This window comes from Rhinolophus sinicus, linkage group LG02, assembly GCF_036562045.2.
Source record: "Rhinolophus sinicus isolate RSC01 linkage group LG02, ASM3656204v1, whole genome shotgun sequence".
Taxonomy (NCBI): Eukaryota; Metazoa; Chordata; class Mammalia; order Chiroptera; family Rhinolophidae; genus Rhinolophus; species Rhinolophus sinicus.
The window spans coordinates 58284004-58304692 of NC_133752.1; the positions used below are offsets into that span (position 1 = coordinate 58284004).

At 37.2% G+C, this 20689-nt stretch overlaps 1 protein-coding gene across 6 annotated transcripts in view; it reads right to left on the reverse strand.

Moving 5' to 3' along the window:
* SLC4A4 (solute carrier family 4 member 4) overlaps nt 1-20689 on the reverse strand; it is a 343152-nt gene that overhangs the window by 129125 nt on the left and 193338 nt on the right. For all 6 annotated transcript variants that reach the window (XM_019757100.2, XM_074324475.1, XM_019757101.2 and 3 more), the window contains one exon: nt 13583-13659. In XM_019757100.2, coding sequence (XP_019612659.2) covers nt 13583-13659 — 77 coding nt within the window. The remainder of the gene's footprint in view (nt 1-13582; nt 13660-20689) is intronic.

A 20689-nucleotide genomic window follows, 5' to 3' on the forward strand; every position in this document is an offset into this window, starting at 1 on the left:
TGAATGACCCTTCACAGAGGTAAGAGGAGTAAATCAGATAATATTTCAAAGTGTTTAAGCGTAGTGCTCAGCAAGTAACAGGCTGCTCAATAAATGTGATAAATAGAGGAACCAAAAGAACATCAGTGGGAACAGAATGTTGAAAACAGAATTGAGAATAATTAAAAGGCAGAATACACAGGAGTGGTTGAATGCCTGGATAGAGGAAGCGAAGAAGGAAGAGTCTAGAATGACACACAACACTAGAACTGCCCTTCTTCACAGGCCCAATCCTTCCTAACATCAAAAGGAAATATTTCACCAATGCTAGTAACAGATGCACCAGTGGAAATCTGGCTCAGCACTAAAAATACTGGTGCCCTAAATTTTCCTTTTATTTTAACCTAAGCAATAGTTGCCGAGAAGACCACTGAGTTCCTTACGTTTTGCATTTGGCCTTTTCATTTGTAGTCATGTTGATAGTAATATATTACATGTAGATTATATATTAAAAGCTCCTAGCACAGTGTCTGAAATAGCAAAGTAGATATTCAATAAGTGGTAACGATAACCATCATGTCAAAGTTTTAATATAATCCTAGAATATATGGAAAACATGATGTCACAAAATAAAACTTTTCTCTCCCAAAGGAATAAAGTTACACTGGTACCACATTTAATTCAGATATACAATTTTCTGAATTTTAGATAGAAATCTCTTTCTCTAGTTTGTATCATAGACTTAAAAACGTATATTCATCCAGCAGAGTAATTCTCTACGTTTAAGTTAATTCTACCGGCTGTACAGATGCTTGAGTTTCAACTTGAGGAGACTGCAGAGGTATCATTCCTGTGGTAAGGCTAAGATATACTGAAGGCTGAGATTAGTGTGGGTGGACCAGTGTAGCTATACTGTAAAACAAATATAATTCCTCGCAATAATGGCACCATTTTATCTGCATTCCCTCAGATGACACCTTATCTTTGAATGACTGTTTTCAGCCGGAAATAAAACACGAAATGCTTTCCTTTTAACTTTCACCCTGCCTATCAATATCTATAAAGCAGTATCTGTTTACAGTCTTCCCTTTCCCACCCCCAAAAGAAAGATCCTAAACATACGGTTTCTTTCATTCTTTCTGCCTCACAATCTACAGATGCCACCTGGAGAGTGGGGCTGCAGAAGGAAAAACCAAAGGAAGACAAAACAAACAAGACCCCTAAAAATTAGGGTCGTGGTAATTGTGAAAGAGAAAATTATAGTTTAATGGGAAATGTTTCATGTACATTCTTTTCTGCTCACATCCCAGTTGGCTAGCTAATAAAAAACAAATACTCTTTAAAAACAAAAAGTTCAAGTCATGAGAGGTGGCAAGGTAGAATCGTCAGAGGCAATGTATGCAACCCAGAGTAGAAAGCTAATGGCTTGACAAACACCTATGCAGAATGCTTTTCTTGTGTGGGAACTGAGAAAATACCGTCCACCGCCCCCACTGTTCGCTCCATCCCAACGCAATCCCTGAGCCCGGCAAAGCTGAGCCCTTTCCACCATGTGATCTTCAGGCTTCACACCTACTTCTCTGTCCTCGACTTCACATGCAGTTCTCTTCCCTCGGAACAAAAAGGAAAAGGCAAGGCTCTTATCAAAGCACAGAGCCAACAGTTCTGGACTAGGGGACCAGCTGCTCCATGGGCACTTTGTAATTTTTCGCAACTTTTGTGCCTTAAAAATTATTGTGCATTTCTCTGGTGAAAGCATCCATTGTTTCATCACAAACTCAACTAGATATTTGACATTGAAAAAGGTTAAGAACCACTACATTAGACAACACATAGTGAAGCCAAAACTGCTACTCTCTGAGGTTTAGACCTTTATACAGACTTCAGATGGAAAGATTTTTGTGGCCCAAGGGTTGGGAAATTTTGGCTTTCTAATCACTAGGGGAAGACACACCAGAATGCCACAATGGGAAAAGGGAAGACCACCACTCTACTGTAGACGCTTGTCACCAAAAGAACATGTTCCCCAGCTGATTCTTGCAGAATTCTGGAACGGGAAAGGACCTACAGGGGCCAGTTCTGGCTCTCCTGGGGCTCGGAGAAGTTACTTAATTCACTCACAGTCACACTCCTAGAACAGCGGCAGGGGAAGGGCAGATTCCCTCTCCTAAGCCCTACTTCTGTTCCCCCACCTCTGGGACAGAAAACAATTTTAAAAATCATCCATTCAAATACTTTTTTTAAAAAAAAGCCATTAAGTGCAAGTGGTTAAATGTAGAAGAATTTTCCATTCAGTATATCAAACGTGGTGACAAAAATCAGCCTGAAAGCAGCAAGTAGTCATAAATCTTAAGACCTGACTGGGTGGGTGCTTTTAATGTCTGATTACCTTGGGTCTAATAAGAAATTGTCAATAAAATGTCCATCCACAGAGAGACAAGGGAGGTAAAGCACACCATCTATTGAATTCCAAATGGCTGCTAGCAGTTCTCTGAGAATTCAATGTGATCAGCTGGGAAACATTTAAACCAGGTCCTTCCAGGGCTGGAATGCACAAGGAACCATATGGCCCCAGCAGAACACTTCAAACAGGCAGCTGTATGGCTATAATTAAATCTGTAGTAGGCATGCTATTATTTATTTAGCAGATTTTTTTAATGTACCCTTCACTTAGGTCTCTGAGAACATGCACCAAATTAGAACAATAGAAAATACTGAGGAAGAAGAAAAAGGGGAGAGTAAAGTTCTGAGCAGGCAACAGCTACACAAACATTTCCCTGCAAGGTTCTTCATTTGTACCTGGTGGGCTCCAAGTGAGCACCAGTAGGTTCTGGTCACTTTACTAACATGAATATTGAGCCTGAGGGTCTGTTCACTCCTTTGTTCCACGGTACATCCCAGTGTCAATTCTACCTCTTTTTTGAATTTTGAATTTTTTAATCTCCATATGTCACTCATTCCACATTCATCAAATCAGAAAATCTTAAAAAACGCACAGGTTATCTAACCCCATTTCCTACCCAATGACCTAATATTCCTAACATCCTATATTCCTACCATATAGTCATTTGCTTCTTCTTGAACATTATAGTGAAAGACAAAAGCATTTCAATTCAGAGATTAATTCAAATGTCACCTTTGTCTACTCCCCAGCCCCTGGCAGAATTCGTACTCCCTTCTCTAGCTAAGATGTCTGCCACCGTACACTATTTACAGATTTGTCTCACAGTCTATTATCAGAACCCCTGAAAGGTAGAGATTGTATCCTATTCATTTCTATAGTCCTGTTCCCTAATACAGGTTTAGTGCAAAGGAGGACTTAATAAAAGCATCACAAGTAAGTTAGTGAAAAAGCTCTATGAATAATGTAGTCAAAGACACTAGGAGAAAAGATCAACTTCTCTAATCTCTGACCAAAGGGTTTTTCTGAAACAAGTCATCCTACTACATAGCTGGATTTCAACCTGACTTGTCCTTTTTTTTTTCACTTTCAATAATATACTTGGATCTTTACCATAATACGGTCTTTGGAATCTAAACTATAAGAAAAATGTAAAGTGAAAAGTGTTAAAATAATGTATAAAACAAGTAAATTCTTTAATACATGCCATTTTATGCCATTCAATGATACATCCTTTCCAGGTTTGATCTGCCTTAACTCTAATTTCACACTATCTCATGTCATACAAAATGAAGTAGCTCATGTCTAAAAGTAGAACACTGGATAGTCCTTGATTTGAAATGTGCCATGCTTGGGAAAACTTAGCAATACCATGTCATCTTGCAATAGAACATCATTCTGTACTGACAGTTGGCTTTTCTAACATGTCCTTATGACACACTGCACTTTGTTTTAGGTAAAAAAAAAAAAAAAAAAGTTCAGTGTTTTCTTTAAACTATGTCAATCAGCCAGTTAACTACATTCATTGAGCTCTCGTGAGAAAAATGTGCACATGGATTTTAACAAATGAAAGAGCAAACTGTATTTGAAATATTAACATTTACATGATTGTCCTAGATGAAAAAAAAAATTTAATGTATGAGATGGGCAAGAATTTCAAGTGCATTCAAGCAACTGGTTAACCTAATGAAACACTGTCAGTGATCATGACCAGAAATACTAATTTTTAAAGTGGCCAGAATGAAAAGATAAGACAATAACAATACTTGGAGAAATCACCATCCTCTGAGAAACTCTCATAGTCGGTCATTTTCTCAGCCTTTAGAAAAAGTTCTGAGAGAAAGGGTAAGGGCAAGATGATTCTCCCCAATTAGTCACCATTATCATTACCCTCAGCAACTAATTTAAGAGTCCTACCTCTTCCCCCTCCCCAGACCCTGGGCCTCCCCACCCCATCCCATAAAGAAGATGAGACACACAACAAACAATAACAAACAAGTGAGTCCCCGTGAAATGACAAGTAGTGAATGCTGGGTGGTTTTAGAAATTTGAGACAGGAGTAATCAACATGAGTCAGAATGTTCAAGGATGTACGTAAGAAAAAAGTAGCATTTGATGTAGGCCTTGAAAGAAAGGTAGGACTTGCAGGAAGAAAATGAGATGCATGGGTCCAAAGGAAATGTTCCGGCAATAACAATATTCACGGAAGGACAGGCACCTTTCATTAGAGCGCAAGTAGAGCCGTGGAGTATAGAAGTTAAGAACATGAAACCCCAAAAAACCAAATTAACAATGTAAAGTTGAAAGGTAAGGAAGGGAATCTAACATGGACCTGACTTCCATCCTAGCCAAACTTACTGCAAAACAAAACCAAAAATAAAAAGCAGTAGCACATGCACTGTGGTCCATGGACAGGTCAATTGGCTAAATAATCTAATCTACTTTGGCTAATTCTACAGGTAACTCTAACGACAAAAAACAGTTAACATTGAAACTTTGTACTTCATCAAATTTTGGAGATTACTGACCATTATTCAAAGAATTTTTCGAAGTCACATTACTTGCCACTTATTGGATAAACCAAGTCATGCATACGTCAAAACTACACGTAGTTACATTCTAATTTATTTCTCACATTTCATACCTTACTCTTTCTCCAAGGAAGAATGTTTCATTTGGTTAAAACACTTATCTTCTGTTCTCTAAAACAGAAAGATGCGTCTAAAGTGCCCTGTTTCTCTTTGATTGATGGTCCCACCCACACTCTTATCTTGTCTTCCACTGAACGGCTGCACTTTACTGTAAGCATCACAATTTATCTGGTCTGTCTAGTTAGATATAAACTCACAATCTGAAGTCATGTATTATCCTTTTCCAAATTATATCAGCTTCTTCTCACTGACCTCAACCAACACCACTCAGGGTATGAACACACAACACAAGGTTGGTTCATGGAGTCTTTTAATCTCTATGGCAGCAGAAACATCCAGCCACCATAACAACCTTAAGAATTGTTGGTGTATTTAATAGTAATTCTGGTGATTAGCCTATTCAGCATGATGTGTGCCTCAAAAACAGACCCTAGGCTGGTAACTATCAACTGGACACCTGGGGCTTAGCACCAGAGAAGACCACAATGCAAATAGGCAGAATTCACTGCATTTATTAACAGGTTGCACAGGCTCCTGTGCTCATCTAAGCTCCACCACTCAGATATTATTTAAGTTTGAGGAACTTACTTTTGTCATGCCTAAGTTTACCAATATGTAAAATAGGGTTACTAGTACCAACCAAAGCATTAGTGTGAATATGCACCCAGTCTATGTTAGTTGTTGTTAATTATTCTTTATAGAAGAATAGACTCAATACAATCAGGTAAAGCCCCTGAGTAATCAACCGTTCAGCTAAATTTGAAGTTCAAAGCTATTACAGCGGCCCCTATACAATGAGTCAGTTACTTTCTAGCCTCTTGTACCCATAGAACACTGATTAGGCAGTAATGTCAGCTTGATATGATTAACCACTGCCTTTCGAATTGTAGAAAAAAATATCGCTACCCTTTAGCATGGCAGCAGAAAAGAAAAATGCATGCTTGCTTTCAGTTTAGTTCCATTCTAGGAAGTGAAACCAGACCATTGGTGGCAACACAGAGAGAAATCAGGAAGCACTGCTGGTGATTGATAAGGTCATGAGATTCTGCTAAGTCAAGTAAATCAACTAGCCCCTGGATCAATCAGACAAGTGAGATGGAAACAGTGGGAAGCCCTTCTCTTTCTGAAGAAGAGCAAGAGAAACTTCCTCCCAAGGCATGGCCTCTTCATAAATCTCCTGTGCAGAGAGTCACTGTTGAGAGGGAAACAGGGAAGCAGCAAAGCAGCAAAATCTGCAAATACTCCTTAACATGCAAAGAACAACTCGCTGATCCTTTTATCAGTTTTCCCAGATGACAACACTCCTTCGAAGCTCCTAATAAAGCATTCCACATAAGGTATAAACTACTCATGTAACTAACTTTATGGTCTAGATGTAAGTTCACTCAAAATTCTCTTGGGGATAGAGGAGAGGGGAGGAAGTAGATGCAAAGCCAAGCTGCAAATGTGTTGAATAGTGCTTCAAAGAGAACACTTGTCCAACTTTTCTTACAATGTTCCTTTTTTGTTCCAAAGGCTGACCACCAAGAAGGGCTCTTGAGATGAAGCCATTTTTGGTTGCCAAGGACATTCCCACAAAGCCTGAAGGATTTCTCTCAGAGCTGGGAACAGCAGCACCCTTAGCAAAAGCAATAAGAAACATACAGGTGGCCAAGTCTACTGCCACTTCACTTTTCACCTTCTTGCTTCATAACATGGGCACATTAACCAGCTCAGAATCCAATTAGACCAGGAGAATAACCCCGTTTGAGCCTCAATATTTTAGATTTCTGAAAAAAGCCCCCAAAGTGGATGGGGAGGCAGATGCTAGTAACTGAGATTCTTTTCACTTTGAGTTGCTAAGCTTTTAGTGGAGTGATTCATACAGGAGAAACTCAAAAGTGAAGAGCAAATAGTATCCTAGCAGTGGAGGAGAATTTATTAAAGTGTTTAAAAGATCTAGGACACAAATTGGTATAATCCTTTGGGAAGGTAACTGGCAATACAGTGACCCAGCAATTCACTTATAAAAATTTCTTCTCCAGAAATACTCATGGAAGAATACAAAATAAATAAATAAATAAAATTACAATAAGTGTATTTCTTAAAGGTTTTTTTGTAATTACAAAGAAATGAAAGTAACTAAATATCAATTAAAGATCATTTAAATAAAATGATTCATATGTACTATAAAACCTTTAAGAAGAATAAGATAGATATCCATGGTATTCTGTTCGGTTGTTTAAAAATCCAATTGCAGAACACTGTGGTCTCATTTTTATTTTATATAAATAAGTATATAGGCATTTATTTACAGAAAGTTCCAGAAGATTATTTTGAGGATGAGAGTTTGCGAATTTTCACTTTCGATTTTATTCATTTTTTTTGCTTTGTTTGAATTTTTTAGCAATTTTGTATACTTTTGAATCAGAAAAAAATAAAGTTTTAAAAAATATTATAGATAATAACAATAACATGTTACTATAACAGGTAAATAATAATTCCATGTGTATACCTAAAACTATTATAAAGATTTTTTAACTATGCCCTTAGAATGTTCATTATAAGATATTGCTGCTTTCTGGTTTTCTAATAATTTCCCATTTCCAAGGGGGAAAGAGTTTTGTTTTGTTTTGTTTTTTTGTTTTTTTTGTGTGTGGTTGTGGTCAGAAGTAGGTAACATGACATGAGAGTAGACATCCGTCAAAGATAATTGTTGATGGCATTCTACTACTCTCTGCAATGTATTCTGAAGACATTCATGGCATAGAAATACAATGGAATGCCACCGATCAGAAAGAGAAAAAAAAAAGTGGCATCAAATATAATACATTCCAGTGAACTATTTAAGACTTGTAAAACCTGCTACCCCTTTTACTAACTGTCAAATACAGGACTGCCCTGCAGTGCCCCTGGAGTTCCGTTCTTTCACTGGTGTAGGTAAGACTGTGGTCAAGACCCCACTTGGCGGCTCTGTCCTCCTACACACCCTGATGCTCCTTTCTAAACAATGAAAACAAAGATGCTTGTTTCCTCAGACGGGCCTCTAGCAAAGGTTTCATGAGTCATGTGTTTTACCAGATGACACAACTGACATTAGCCAATAGTAACGTCAAGAGAGCAGGAGGTATAGATACAATCAATAACTCAAAAGCTCGATCTCACTACTCTCCTTGGCCTGTGTCTACTTCTAGTACATTAAAGTACTTAATTTTTATTAATAATAATTAATTTGATCTATTTTAATTAGGAAACTCTTTTTCTTTCTTACAATTCTCCTATGGAACAAAAGAACTTCCTTTTCTGACAGGAGGAAGGTCTTGATGTCTATAGCAAACTGGCAGTTGGGTCTGCAGCGCTCTCAGGGTAACGCAGAGGGGTGCTCAGCCAGTGCTTAATTATAGGAACACCACCAGGTGATCCAGAATACGGGCAAATTCCTCCATCCTGTCACACAGCATCCAGGGATCTTTTCAAAACATAAATCAGAACATAAAACTCCTACAATAGTGTCTCACTGCACTTAGGATAAAATTAAAAGGTTCCCCTGCGGACCTTCCTGGTCTCACCTACCTCTGCACGCCTGCTACTTTTCTCTAGCTGCTCTGGATTAGTATTTTTTTTTTTTCCTTCTCCTATTTCTTGACTACATCACACTCATTCCTGCCTGAAGGCTTTACTCTAGCTTTTCACTCAGCCTAGAAACCACTTCCCCCAGATCTTCTATCTTGCAAACTCTCCTACCTACAACAGGTTTCCTGTACCTCTCCACATTATCCTGCTGTATTTTCAGGATAGCACTTATCATTGTGTGAAATGCTCCTGTTCGTTTGTTTACTTGTTTTTGATGTTTATTGTCTATCTGCGCTTAAACAGCACAGCAGCTCTGAGTCAAAAGATTTATCTTTCTCATGCACGTCTGCAATCCTACCACCAGGGACATTTTCTACTACAGATATACTTTTTGAATGAATGGACGAGTTTAAATCATAGTAGCATACAATTATTGGGGGATTTAGAAGTTCAAATTTATTGCAACTTCATAATTCCTTAAAACCATAGTTCTAAATTTTACAAGACTCCTCTTTTTTCTTACCTGAAAACACAAGCTAGATATTAGTTTACTTAAGACAGGTTTATCTACTTCATTTTCAAGCTGACACATAACCGATTTTTAAATGAATGCTAGTTTTCTGATCCAGATAAATAGCTTTCACAGAAGAATAGCATTGTGAAAAACGGGAAAATTCAACTGTATTTGAATTTAATTGGGACACAAGTTCAAAAACACGGGTCCTTGATGTCAGTATGAATATCGGTGCTTCTCAACCACTGCTAATACCACTGATTGTTAATGCTTTAAGAATATAGACGAGAACATAAGGTGGGAGAAGAAAGGTACATAAAGTCAAATTTCTTGTAGAACAGGAAAAAGGTGATGACAAACATCAGTTTTGTTAATTATTTAAGCAGCAAGCTAATTTCCTTTCAAAGGCCCTCCAAAGATAAGCAATCATTGCAATGGCTAACACCACTTCCAATCAAGGACAACTGGTGAAGAAAACCTGTAGCTGTTGAACCAGGCAGTTACCAAAAGTGTAGTGACTTAGTGACATTGGACGACTGTAACCACCTCCTCACAACACGCCTTTGTTCTCAGGTTCTCACAGATGTAATTCCATTTGGAGCTCTCATGACACAGCAGTGTTTCACTGGTCCCTGAAAACATGCTAAAGACAAATATTGTAACCTCGGAAAACATAAGTCTTCCTTACCCACTGCACCTTTCTCTAAGAAGTGGAGCAAGACCACCTAGTGCTCCGTGTAAATTAGAGTTTTCTGGTTGAGCCATGAAAAACAGAAGACAGTGCTGTTGTCCTTTTCTGTCACTGTGAATATGAAATAGTTACTAATGCTAAGGGAAGCTTTATATGGACCTTAGGATGGGGAATCTTCAAAACTATGAAAAAGTCATCTCTGCCTAAATTAGCTGACTCCCTCCTATATTACATACATGTAAGAAAAGGATTAGGGGTCGTTCAAACACAAAGTGTTTCTAGATTTCACTTTAAGGAAGCCATGGGCTTAGTAATTTCAAATTTACACATGGTTTAATGGTTTCACCCTCTTACTCTCTGACAAAATATTTAAATTCAGGACTATTTCTGTAAAAGACCAAAACTTCAAAAATAAAATCAAGACACCCAAGTATATTTAAAGATAAAAGTCAATAATAGTGCTAAAAAATGATAACAATACACTTTAGAAATTAACCTTAGGCCAAATTCTACCAGAAGACCTATGGATAGGTTCTCAGAAAAGCTAGCTAAGCTAAGTAATGAGTATCATGGAAGTCATAACCACGTAAGTTACACGGTTATCTGAGTCCTAAGTGTCTTCCTGAGAATCTGCAAGGTATTTCTACATCTACTACATCCACTGCAATCTATGGACTGCAGTTTCACTTAGGCTGGTCTTGTAATTGTGAGATGTTATTTGCAGTATTGAGAAACCCAGAGAAAAAAAGTCAATCTCTTTGAAAGTCATTGCCCCACTTAGCACACAGTACTTCCACCAGAGAGTTAAAGCTAAGAGGTAACATGATAAGAAAGAGTTTAGCCTCACAGCTGATTCCATACTCACTGAAACTGAGAACGAAACCCACTGTATTTGATAAGCACCCATTGATTGCACTTGTAAATCTTTTAAAGAACAGAAAAGGAATAAAAAGAGAGAGAAACAAATCAAACTAAGGAAATTGGGGAAGATAAGTGGACAATGAAGGAAAACACCTCCATAGTAACAAAATAGAAGAGATTATTTATGAAGAGCTACAAGCAGATGAGCTCCAGATGTAATTTTTTAAATCTACTTATCCCAGGTGTTTTTCTGCTTAATAAATATAGCATCCAAGTTGGAATACTGTTGAAGCATTGAATCACCTAAATTTTGGCTATGCTTTTCTTCTGCTGTTAACTATTCTGAGGTATTTCTCAGTAAGGTAGCCGCTACTAAAATCATCAGTACCATAGGCTTGGCAGAGCCAGAGAGAAAAAGTACAGTGTACAGATTTGTTTCTACTGTTTCCCCAAAACAGAATCTCATAAAAAAATATGCCCTCAAATTTGGTCACCGTGTAGCTGTCAGAAAGAGAAAATCTGCTCCTGTTTCTAACTCTGAATGTTAAACCCATTTCTTGTGCTACTGGGAAGTTATATAGCTCCGGGAAGTCATGAGGCAAGGCACCATCACAACTGTTCAAATTGTATCCGGGCAGAATAATCAGTCAATCAGAAACTTCAGTTCCAGTCGGATGGAAGTTTTGCGGCCAACTTGGAAAAGCATACAGAACAAGTTTGACTTTACTGCCAAGATCATTTCCAGGACACTGGCTAATTAATTATAAAAGCTTTTTCAAAACAAATTTGTGCCTGGTAACCTTTTTTTTCCTACCCAGAGAAAAAAAAGCAGGTTAAAAAATAAAAGCGTGGGTTTATTGTGTTTTTCTCCATAGCTTCATCTTCTTGGCAAGCCCATTTTCTTCTTATCACACTAACATAATCCAGGGGTGTTTGTATCAGAAGTTACTAAAATAGTAGGTATAGACACTGGAACTATTAGTTTGAATTCCTACTCTATCATTGGTTGCAGAAGAGATCATGGGTCGGTTACAAAGCTTCTTTTCAAACTCTTGGTGGGAAGCAAAGAACGTAGCTAGTTCTTTTGCTGGGGCATGAAGAGCGCGTTGGATTAACGATGGCTATTATATTAGGTACCCAAAGATGGATGGTTGCTCTTATAATAATACACAGGTCAATCTCATGTTCTGGCTTTAAAAACAACGAGAACAAAACTCCTGAATTAAATCTTCCTGGTTTCACTTTAACATGAACCTTAATGAGTATTAAATGTTAGTGATAGGCATCAAAGAGTCTGGTTCCAAGAACTGCCATCACACAGGTTTTACAGCACCTTAAATCAACACCCCCAAATCATAATGCTCCAGCCTATTGCTTCTAATATCTGAATCAAAATCTTATGTAATACACATCTTATGCCATCAGATTTCTTCTGCATATGCCCTGATATGAATTCCTGCCAAGAGAAGAACTGTGCCTAATAAAAGAAGCCTTTCCTAAAAACTCTTGCCTTATCCAGAATCAAGACCCCTGGCAAACTTCATTATTAGAATATTGCTTGATAAATGTTGAATGGAACCGAGACTGTGCAAAATTGTTTTGGCGGAAATTCTCAACAAGACCTAATTAACAAGAGTTGTCCTTTTTCTGCTACTGGTATGTACCTGCCAGTGTATCCCATATTTACATCATCTTCACCCTGATGTTTCAAGAGGTAGGTAAATGGAGGGGAGGAGAGCTATCCATCCATATTAGCATTTGAAAGGGGAGCAGCTCTAGGAACCAAGAATTAATCTCAGTATAAAAAGGGAGTAAGAATTAGGCCTGACCAAAGCAGAGACCCTCTTCTAGGAAACATAAATAAGATGAGGATAACACCAGATTTCAGAGAATCCTAGAAGTCATATAGGGAATTCTGAACTTACCTTGACAGAAAATCATTATAAGCTTTTGATCCAGGGGAGAAATATGAGGGCAATAATATGAAAAGTATGTTAAATTGAGAAAACAGAGGCATGGGATTAGTTCCAAAGGTTTTTCTAGCAATCCATTCTGAGATAGATGATAAAGGTTGAGCTTTATCATTTTAGGGTTGAGCTGGTGAGAAGAAGGAAGAATCCAAAAGCTGCTTCACAAGAAAAAATAAATTTCACCTTTCCTGTTCTTTTTACAATTTACCAAGACCTATACACCTTATCACTATTACAAGTGTTGCCAGTTAAAGAGGAACATCGTCACAGAGAAGGCTTCATTGCCTTAGGAATACATAATTTAGATCTATTTATTCAGGTGGAGTTTTCATCCATTAGTACAAATAACTGGTTTGGGTTTTTTAAGTAAAATGAAAAATTATGTCTACTCACCATTTTCTATTATCCACGCAGATATTCACCCAACTGGGAAAATGGCCCAGTTTCTACAATATTCTTTTTAAAGAAGGAAATTTGAGATTCAAAACCTAATTGCTCTTCATTTCAAATAGGCTACTTACTATGTGTTTTAATAGACAAACAGCTAACAAACACTGTATTTACCTTTGCCTAAAGTATCCCACAAAAGTTAACAATTGCCAGCATTTCTTAGCCTTTTATAGTTTATCAGTGCGCTTTTTCATGAAGTATCTCATTTAATCCTCAATAAGCCTGAGGTAGGAATTATTTTTACTATTTTAAAACTGGGACAACCATAGCTCCAAGATTTAAACTGCCCAAGAGGATACATCTGTAACGGCTGGAGTCAAGACTCTAATTCTTACCTTCTGAACTTCAAATCCCTTCACATACTGCTTCCTCTGTCCTCAGAGAAACTGCAAAACCCCATCTACACTTATTCCTTCATTTGAAGCTAGGGAACTATATTTCTAATCTTTTCCCAGCATCTCCTAGATATACACTTAGTCTTACATTTCAAAGAAGCAAGAATTCTTTGCTTACCTGGTCCTTCTCTGGTTTATCAGAAATGTCATTCAGACTGGCAGAAGTCAGATTCCTATGGGTCATGGCTGGGCTACCTGGAAAAACAAAATGAAATCCTAATTAAAGACTTCTTTTCAAAAACCCAAAGGCTTTGGTTGTATACTTTACGAACACTAGTAAATGATGATGGACATGGTGATGAGGCTTCAGCGACGTCCAGGTTAGAGCACAAACATGGTAAAATGGAAAGTATGAAAAAATCCCAAATAACTTGTTTAAATCTTACTGCCTGGCTCTCTTTCAAGGTAAGTTAAACTTTGAGAGAAAAGTCAAAAACAGTAAGCATGAAAATAAATGTACTCCTGGTTTGATTTACTTTTTGTCACAGCTCTTTTACCCACATCCATCTACCTGGTATCCTGTCCTTTTCCCATCCCCTGCAGAGACAGGCTGTTTCCTCCGGTGAGTAGAGCTGGCCCCAGGACACAGGCCCAGCACTCCTCTCCCCCAGGCCGCTGCAATTCTTCCTAGGACAGCACTTGCTCTAATCAACCCAAAAAGCCATCTGTGTTCCCTTCTCTAGCTAACACTTTAATTAAGAATATTTATTCTTAGTGGGCACCTGATCCAGAGTCCCTGTTCTTTGCTTCAAAATAGTATTATCACAGGCTCCCCCTCTCTGCCAGACTAAAGTAAGTGTATCCGTGCTTTGCCCTTAGCATGCCAACTTCTTATTCAAGTCAAGGGATGGTTTCACCAGGAATACTTCACGGGAACCAAGTTGTGTGGCAATATAGCTGCAGTAGGTAAAATCCACTGGCAACCTAGTCAGTGACTTCAGACACAGTGACACAGAAGAGAGAGGGGGGACAGCTAGAGGAGTGAAAGATCATTTTCAAGTGGACTGTGTTAATCAGCAGGATACTGTGAACTTTCCTTCTGTGGTTGGACCTGAAATTTCTAGGCTTACTAAGCAAAATAGTAACTTTTCAAAGCCAGGGCGCTTGACCTAACCCCTGCAGGGTGCTGAGTAATGCATTCATCATTTAATCCTCAGTGATCTGACTCAGGCTGGTCTTCACTCCAAGAGGACAAGGGTTGAAAAAAAGCACAGAAGCTCGAACACAGCTTTGCTTCCAAATAATTCTTTAGATTACAGACTTTAATTCCTTTAGATCAAAAAGTCGACACATAATTTTATAAAAGACTAAAAACTACTCCTAATAATTTAATGTTGATATAACATCAGCTCTTTAAATAATGTAATTTTCTTTACTAGATCAGAAAAATCATAATTTTCTTGGGCTGGCAAGGCAGGATATTTTCCACTCCAGCACATTTCATTGAGTAAGCGTGGCCTAATTCTCTTAAATCCTTTACCTGGTTGGATGTTTTATCCCAGGAAAATCTGAGCACAGAGCATTTTTCAAAGGAAAGTAACATCTGAAAAAAATGCTTTATGAACAAAATTAAAAGAACCTCTCTGAGGTCACATTTTTTTCTTTGAACTGCATACCAAGTTTCTAGTGTCCACTCCATACGAAAGACACCAGGTACAAACATGAATGCTCCAAAATAACGTGGGGCTTAAAACTAACAGGAAATGATAAGTAGATATAATTTTGCACTTTACATTAAAAACAAAACTAGTTATTTAAACTAAACGGGTAAAATTTCTACCTGAACTATGTGTTCCCAAGGCAATGAAGCCTTAGCAATCCTAATCATGAATTAAAAGCAGTTTATGCAAATGATTAGATAAGACTGATTTCTAATTATAAAACAATTGCATGTAAGTGGAAGTTCTGAAATAAATTGGAAGAGGTTTCTTGTTAAATAATTTAAATTTCCTGGGCAATATCCTAAACTCACTGATTTGCTTTGGTACATTTCAAACCAAGCACTGTCCTAACTGCTGCAAAATCTGAATAGGTAGAAGCCAAATAAATAAGGCTCTTATTATTATGGTAATCTTGACCGAGAGCACAACTTTTCCAAGAAACCGCATATACTGTCTCATCATTTCTCTCAGTTCTAAACGACCGAGTAAAGCTGTCTACATGCGTATGATACGGGGGGCAGCAGAGGCTCAGGTCCAACAGGCAGGAACCAGAAGGGGAAGAGGAGGCTAATGCTAAGAAATAATCCGATCTATTGTCGCTGCTAACATTATTTAATTCTCATTAATGGAAGTAATATTAATAAATGTAGTATTAAAGAGTAGTATCAGTACTAGTCACCAATGTGTAAGTTTGTAATACACTGGAAGAATTCTGAAATCAACACTTCCGGGTGAACCATAGGCAAGATGATCAGCATTCTTCAATCTTTTCCCACCGTCCTCCCCAGCAGACTCCCCACCCCTGCACCCTAACACACTGAACCAGGGACAGACGCTTCCTTCCCAATGCGATGGTTCCCAAAGTATGGTGTGGTGCTCTGACCATCAGCATCACATGAGCATTTGTTAGAAATGCAAACTCCTGGAACTCAGCCCATAATAACTATATCAAAACTCTGGGTACGGGGCCCAGCAATGTGGGAATTAACAAACCTTCTAAGTGATTCTTAAGCATGCTGAAGTTTAAGAACCACTGCTAGAAATAAACCAGTTACCTTAACCGGAGGGTGTCCCGGTCAAAATCTGAGTTGAAAGGTATATATACAAGCTTAAGTGGCCAGAGGAGTAGTTCTGATAACCTTGCTCTCCTCTAAGCCACTGCTCCAAACTGTCGTATTGCAAGCAAATCGTTAAATTAGCCACATAAGTACACAAAAATGACCATACTTTGCTTTTCTTCTAAATCTTCACCTATAGTATCATACAAATAAATAACTTTGTTTTGGAAACTCATTGTTTAATCAGGCTTTTCGAGAAACATATCACCCAATTCAAAAAGACAAACACAAGAGCCAAAAGAGATTACAAACCAGATTATACCTGGGAATCAGAAATGTGCATGTGGCATTTTAGCGAACCCAGGAAGCTGTTACACAACAGGTTCCTAACAACATTCTGTTGTGGATATTTTGCTCCTGACATTCAATAAGACACATTGTCAGAATAAATAGGTGCTTTCTGTTTAGAGTTTTGGTCTATAATACAAACTCATTATACTGCAATCCTGAGTGAGTGGGGGTAGTAGAGGAAAATGTCACCTTATACCGAAAAGGTGTGTTACAAGGATACCCTAACGTATGCTACTTCTCGTGCAAGTGGCGATTCCTTTACTCAAAGCCGCCACCAGTAAACCCTTTCCATCTAAAATCCAAGGCATACAAATGTCTTATAATTGCTCTCGGTGCAGAGAAACCTTAGTTTTTTTAAGCTTCGATTTTTAAAAAAGAAGAAAAAGAAGAACCAGCCTCGAGTGCATAATTATAATTAATTTCCATATCACTGTTTTCTTGCCATAAGAAAAAGAGCGCTTTGGAGAATCACATTTTCAAGCAGTTTCACACAATCAAAAACAATTTCATTTTCAAAGTACCCACTTGGCAGGTACATACTGTCTTCTATAAAAATTAATTGAATTCTGTACTAAGTTTGAAAATCACTGCTATTCTTTAGCACACATGTAGCAATTCATAAAGTCCTTTGTAACTGTATCTGTTAGAAACAATTAAAAAGGGGTAAGGGGAACATACAGGATAGGAAGAGAATATTTAAATGTGTACATATCAGATAAAAACGTAACTATGTATGTAATGTAATGACACAAACTGACCCACACACACACATCTCATACCTTTATAACAAGCTAATAGAGAATCTAGGAACAAGCTGAAACAAAGATCACATGGGCTATGAAATAAACCAGGTTTTTTATTCTTAATAATAATTAAATAATATTTTAACATAAAAATAACTACAGTAACTTACATATAATGGACATTTAAATGAATCTGTACCTTAAGGTCAGAAAATTCAGAGCCATGGGTATGATTTGAACTGCTTAGGACCACAAAACTATTAATAAATATAGTTTCAGAGTAATTCATGCTAATGTGTTCTATCCCCGACTGACTCACTGATATTCTTTTCCCCTTCTTTGTTGACATAACACATCTACTGGAAAATGTCTATATCTAAGATTAAGGGCCAACAAACCTCTTTGAGTACTATGTATTTAACTTACATTATCTTACATCTCATATACACATTTTGAGGTTAGTATTATTATTACCACTTTACACATAAAGTGGTATGTGTAAAGAGGTAACCTCAAAGAGGTTAAGTTCATGGTCACACAGCAAGTGGTAAAAACACAATTTAAATCTGGATCTCTTAATACCAATCCTACAGCCTGAAACAAAAACTGGTCTCTATGTTATTTACATAAATAAACACATAAACTTCATCATTTCTAATGAAGAGAAACTTTAATGTATAACTACAATGAATATATTATATTTCCATGGCAATTATGTGAAATATAATATTACTAAAAATGTTTAAGGTAGAAATGTTCTTGGCTTCCAATTTTAGCTGTGCCATCATAGAGACAATTCTTTTCTTTTAAAGACCATTCCAATTTTGTAAATTCCAAAAATAGAATTTACATATCTTTGATTTTTTTTTCATTTTCATAAAGAAAAAATAGGGATGGAAACATTGAACTCAGCTACTCTGTTTGCCACTGAGATTAAACAGCAACCCCAAACCACAGCTTTGTGTCAAAGAAGAAAAGATGCTACAAGCAACAGCAATGTAATTATAAAAGCAATAACACCACATGCTTCTGAACGTCCTAGTTCATAGTTACAGCCAAGTGTTTGTAAAATTCCACAATGATCATACAGCCAAGTTTTCATTATTTCCATACTGGTTTTCCACATTTCAGGTTACTCCAACTGCAGCTTCTTTTCATTTCAACCACTAAAGCAGGAAAATAACGAGACAAGGCGAGGAACTCATTCGGGATACTCACAGTAAGTTTGACTGAGAAAGTCTAGAGGGAATAGCTAAAAGATAAGCTTGGATTTTGTCAGAGCAGTTTCCTAGTCTTCCATGGCAACAGAATATCCAGCTGTCCTCACCAAAACTAATAATAAAATAAGCATGACATTAAAAATTCCAACCCACTCTTATTCCCCATCTCCAAATAAAATACAGAAATATTTAAAAGGTAAATATTAGACTAAGGAAAGTTAAAAATATCAGAAGTAGCCCTTTGAAGTAATTTTGTAACTAAGACAAATTCAGTTTGAATATTTTTACTCATTTCAATTGTAATTGTTTTGTTTCATTTTGAGAATTTTTGTTGTTTATTTGTTTATGACATAATGTCAACTCCAAGGATCTTGGTTTGTCTTGTTCACAGTTATAGACTCTGAGCTTGGCACTAATGGCACTTAATAAATATTTGTGAATGAATTAATAATAGCAAGTGGGTATCATTTTACCTCCATTTCCAGTTACTACTACAAACACTACTGTTCAAAGTCCATTTCCTATGGAGGGAGATGTTGTGTGCACACTCCAGGAGCCTTCAAACTTGGAAAGCCTTAGAGTAAATAAGGAAGTTTGTAGCTGGCCCAGAACTAACAGAATGGAAAGACTCTGCCAAATTGGCTAAAAGCCTGTCAGTCAGTAGTGGAACAGAAGTAAGAGGCAATAGAGGTGAGAAAAAGAAACCCCCTGTGAAAGAAGAATTGGGAGGTGAGAATGAGAGAAGTGGAAAAAAAACCCAAAAACAAAAACAAAACAAAAAACCTCAGCAAAAGAAAAGGAGAGCCTTAGGTAGTCTAGGGAAACAGAAATAGCTCCAAGAAGTTGATTGGCTTGGGCTATGAAAATGATCTGAGGAAAAACGGACAGCCAAAGATCCAGGTAACTATCAAAGTATGTGAGCAAAGCTCTGGCCAAAAGCTGAAGGCATCCTAGTATATGGAGCAAAGAGAATGGAGAAGACATCCTTCTAGAGAGAGCTGGAAGTGTGCAGAGGCCAAACCACGACGTCAAACATGTATGCCAATGAGTCCTCACAGAGACTATTCTGTTCTTTTGAAGACCATTCTCTACCCTTTTTGAGACTTCTGCTGTCCCATGCCTCTGGATAATCTGGGCTTTTCCCATGTTAGGTCTTAGACATCTGAATGTCAAATACACAAGATTCGTCTCTTTTAATTCTTTTTAAATTTCAACCAGCAAAAGCAAAATGTTCTAACCATGGAGACTCCCATTCTAATAACATTGCATTGGATACTTCTTATTATACTCTAAAGTAGACAGTTCAATTTTTTTTTTTTTTTTAAAGCATCATTTCATTCTTTTTCTGCACAGAGACACATAAAAAAGACATTGAAAAAATCTCTACTCAGCTGAGAAAACATTCAGAAACAAACAAGGACTGGAAAACTTACTAAATAGGAAAGTCCCATAAAGTACTTCAACACATCTATGGTCCTTGTGATTACATATAGAATTTGTGATCCTATAATAGTTCTTTCTCTGTCTCACACACACACACACACACACACACACACACACACGCACAAGATTTTATTCTGTCCAAGAATATCGGTGGAAGTATATAAAATAATTTGTGACCTTATCTCACAAAAATAGAAAAAGAACATACCATCTACAAGCCTATGCTATCTAATGAAAGGATATTTGGGAAAGACCAATGGCAGCTTATGACAGCAGCAAATAAACATCTCACTGCCTTCTCTGCAAATAGGCATTGACCCAAAGTGATTTTACTAAATGCCCCTAAGCCAAGTTAATCACTCCAAGTACATGTAGCAGTGTCTGATTTTATTAGTTGGGCCTACTCTCTTGTATCTATATGTAGATATCAGCTCCAAGGTATAGTAAAATTGTGCTAATTCATATTAATGGAGAAATTTTCTGAATTGACAAAGTGTCTACATTTAAAATAATTCACAAAGGCTACCAATTCAACTTAGCATATGACTAAGCAAATGAGTTTATCCCTGTCCCTTCCTATAAACATTTAAAATGACAGAGCAAAAAAAACTTTAAAAAAATTATGTATATGTATATATGTGTATATATGTATATATGTGTGTATGTGTGTATGTATATATACATACGTGTATATATATACATGTGTATGTGTGCATATATATATATATATATTCTCAATACATACATAT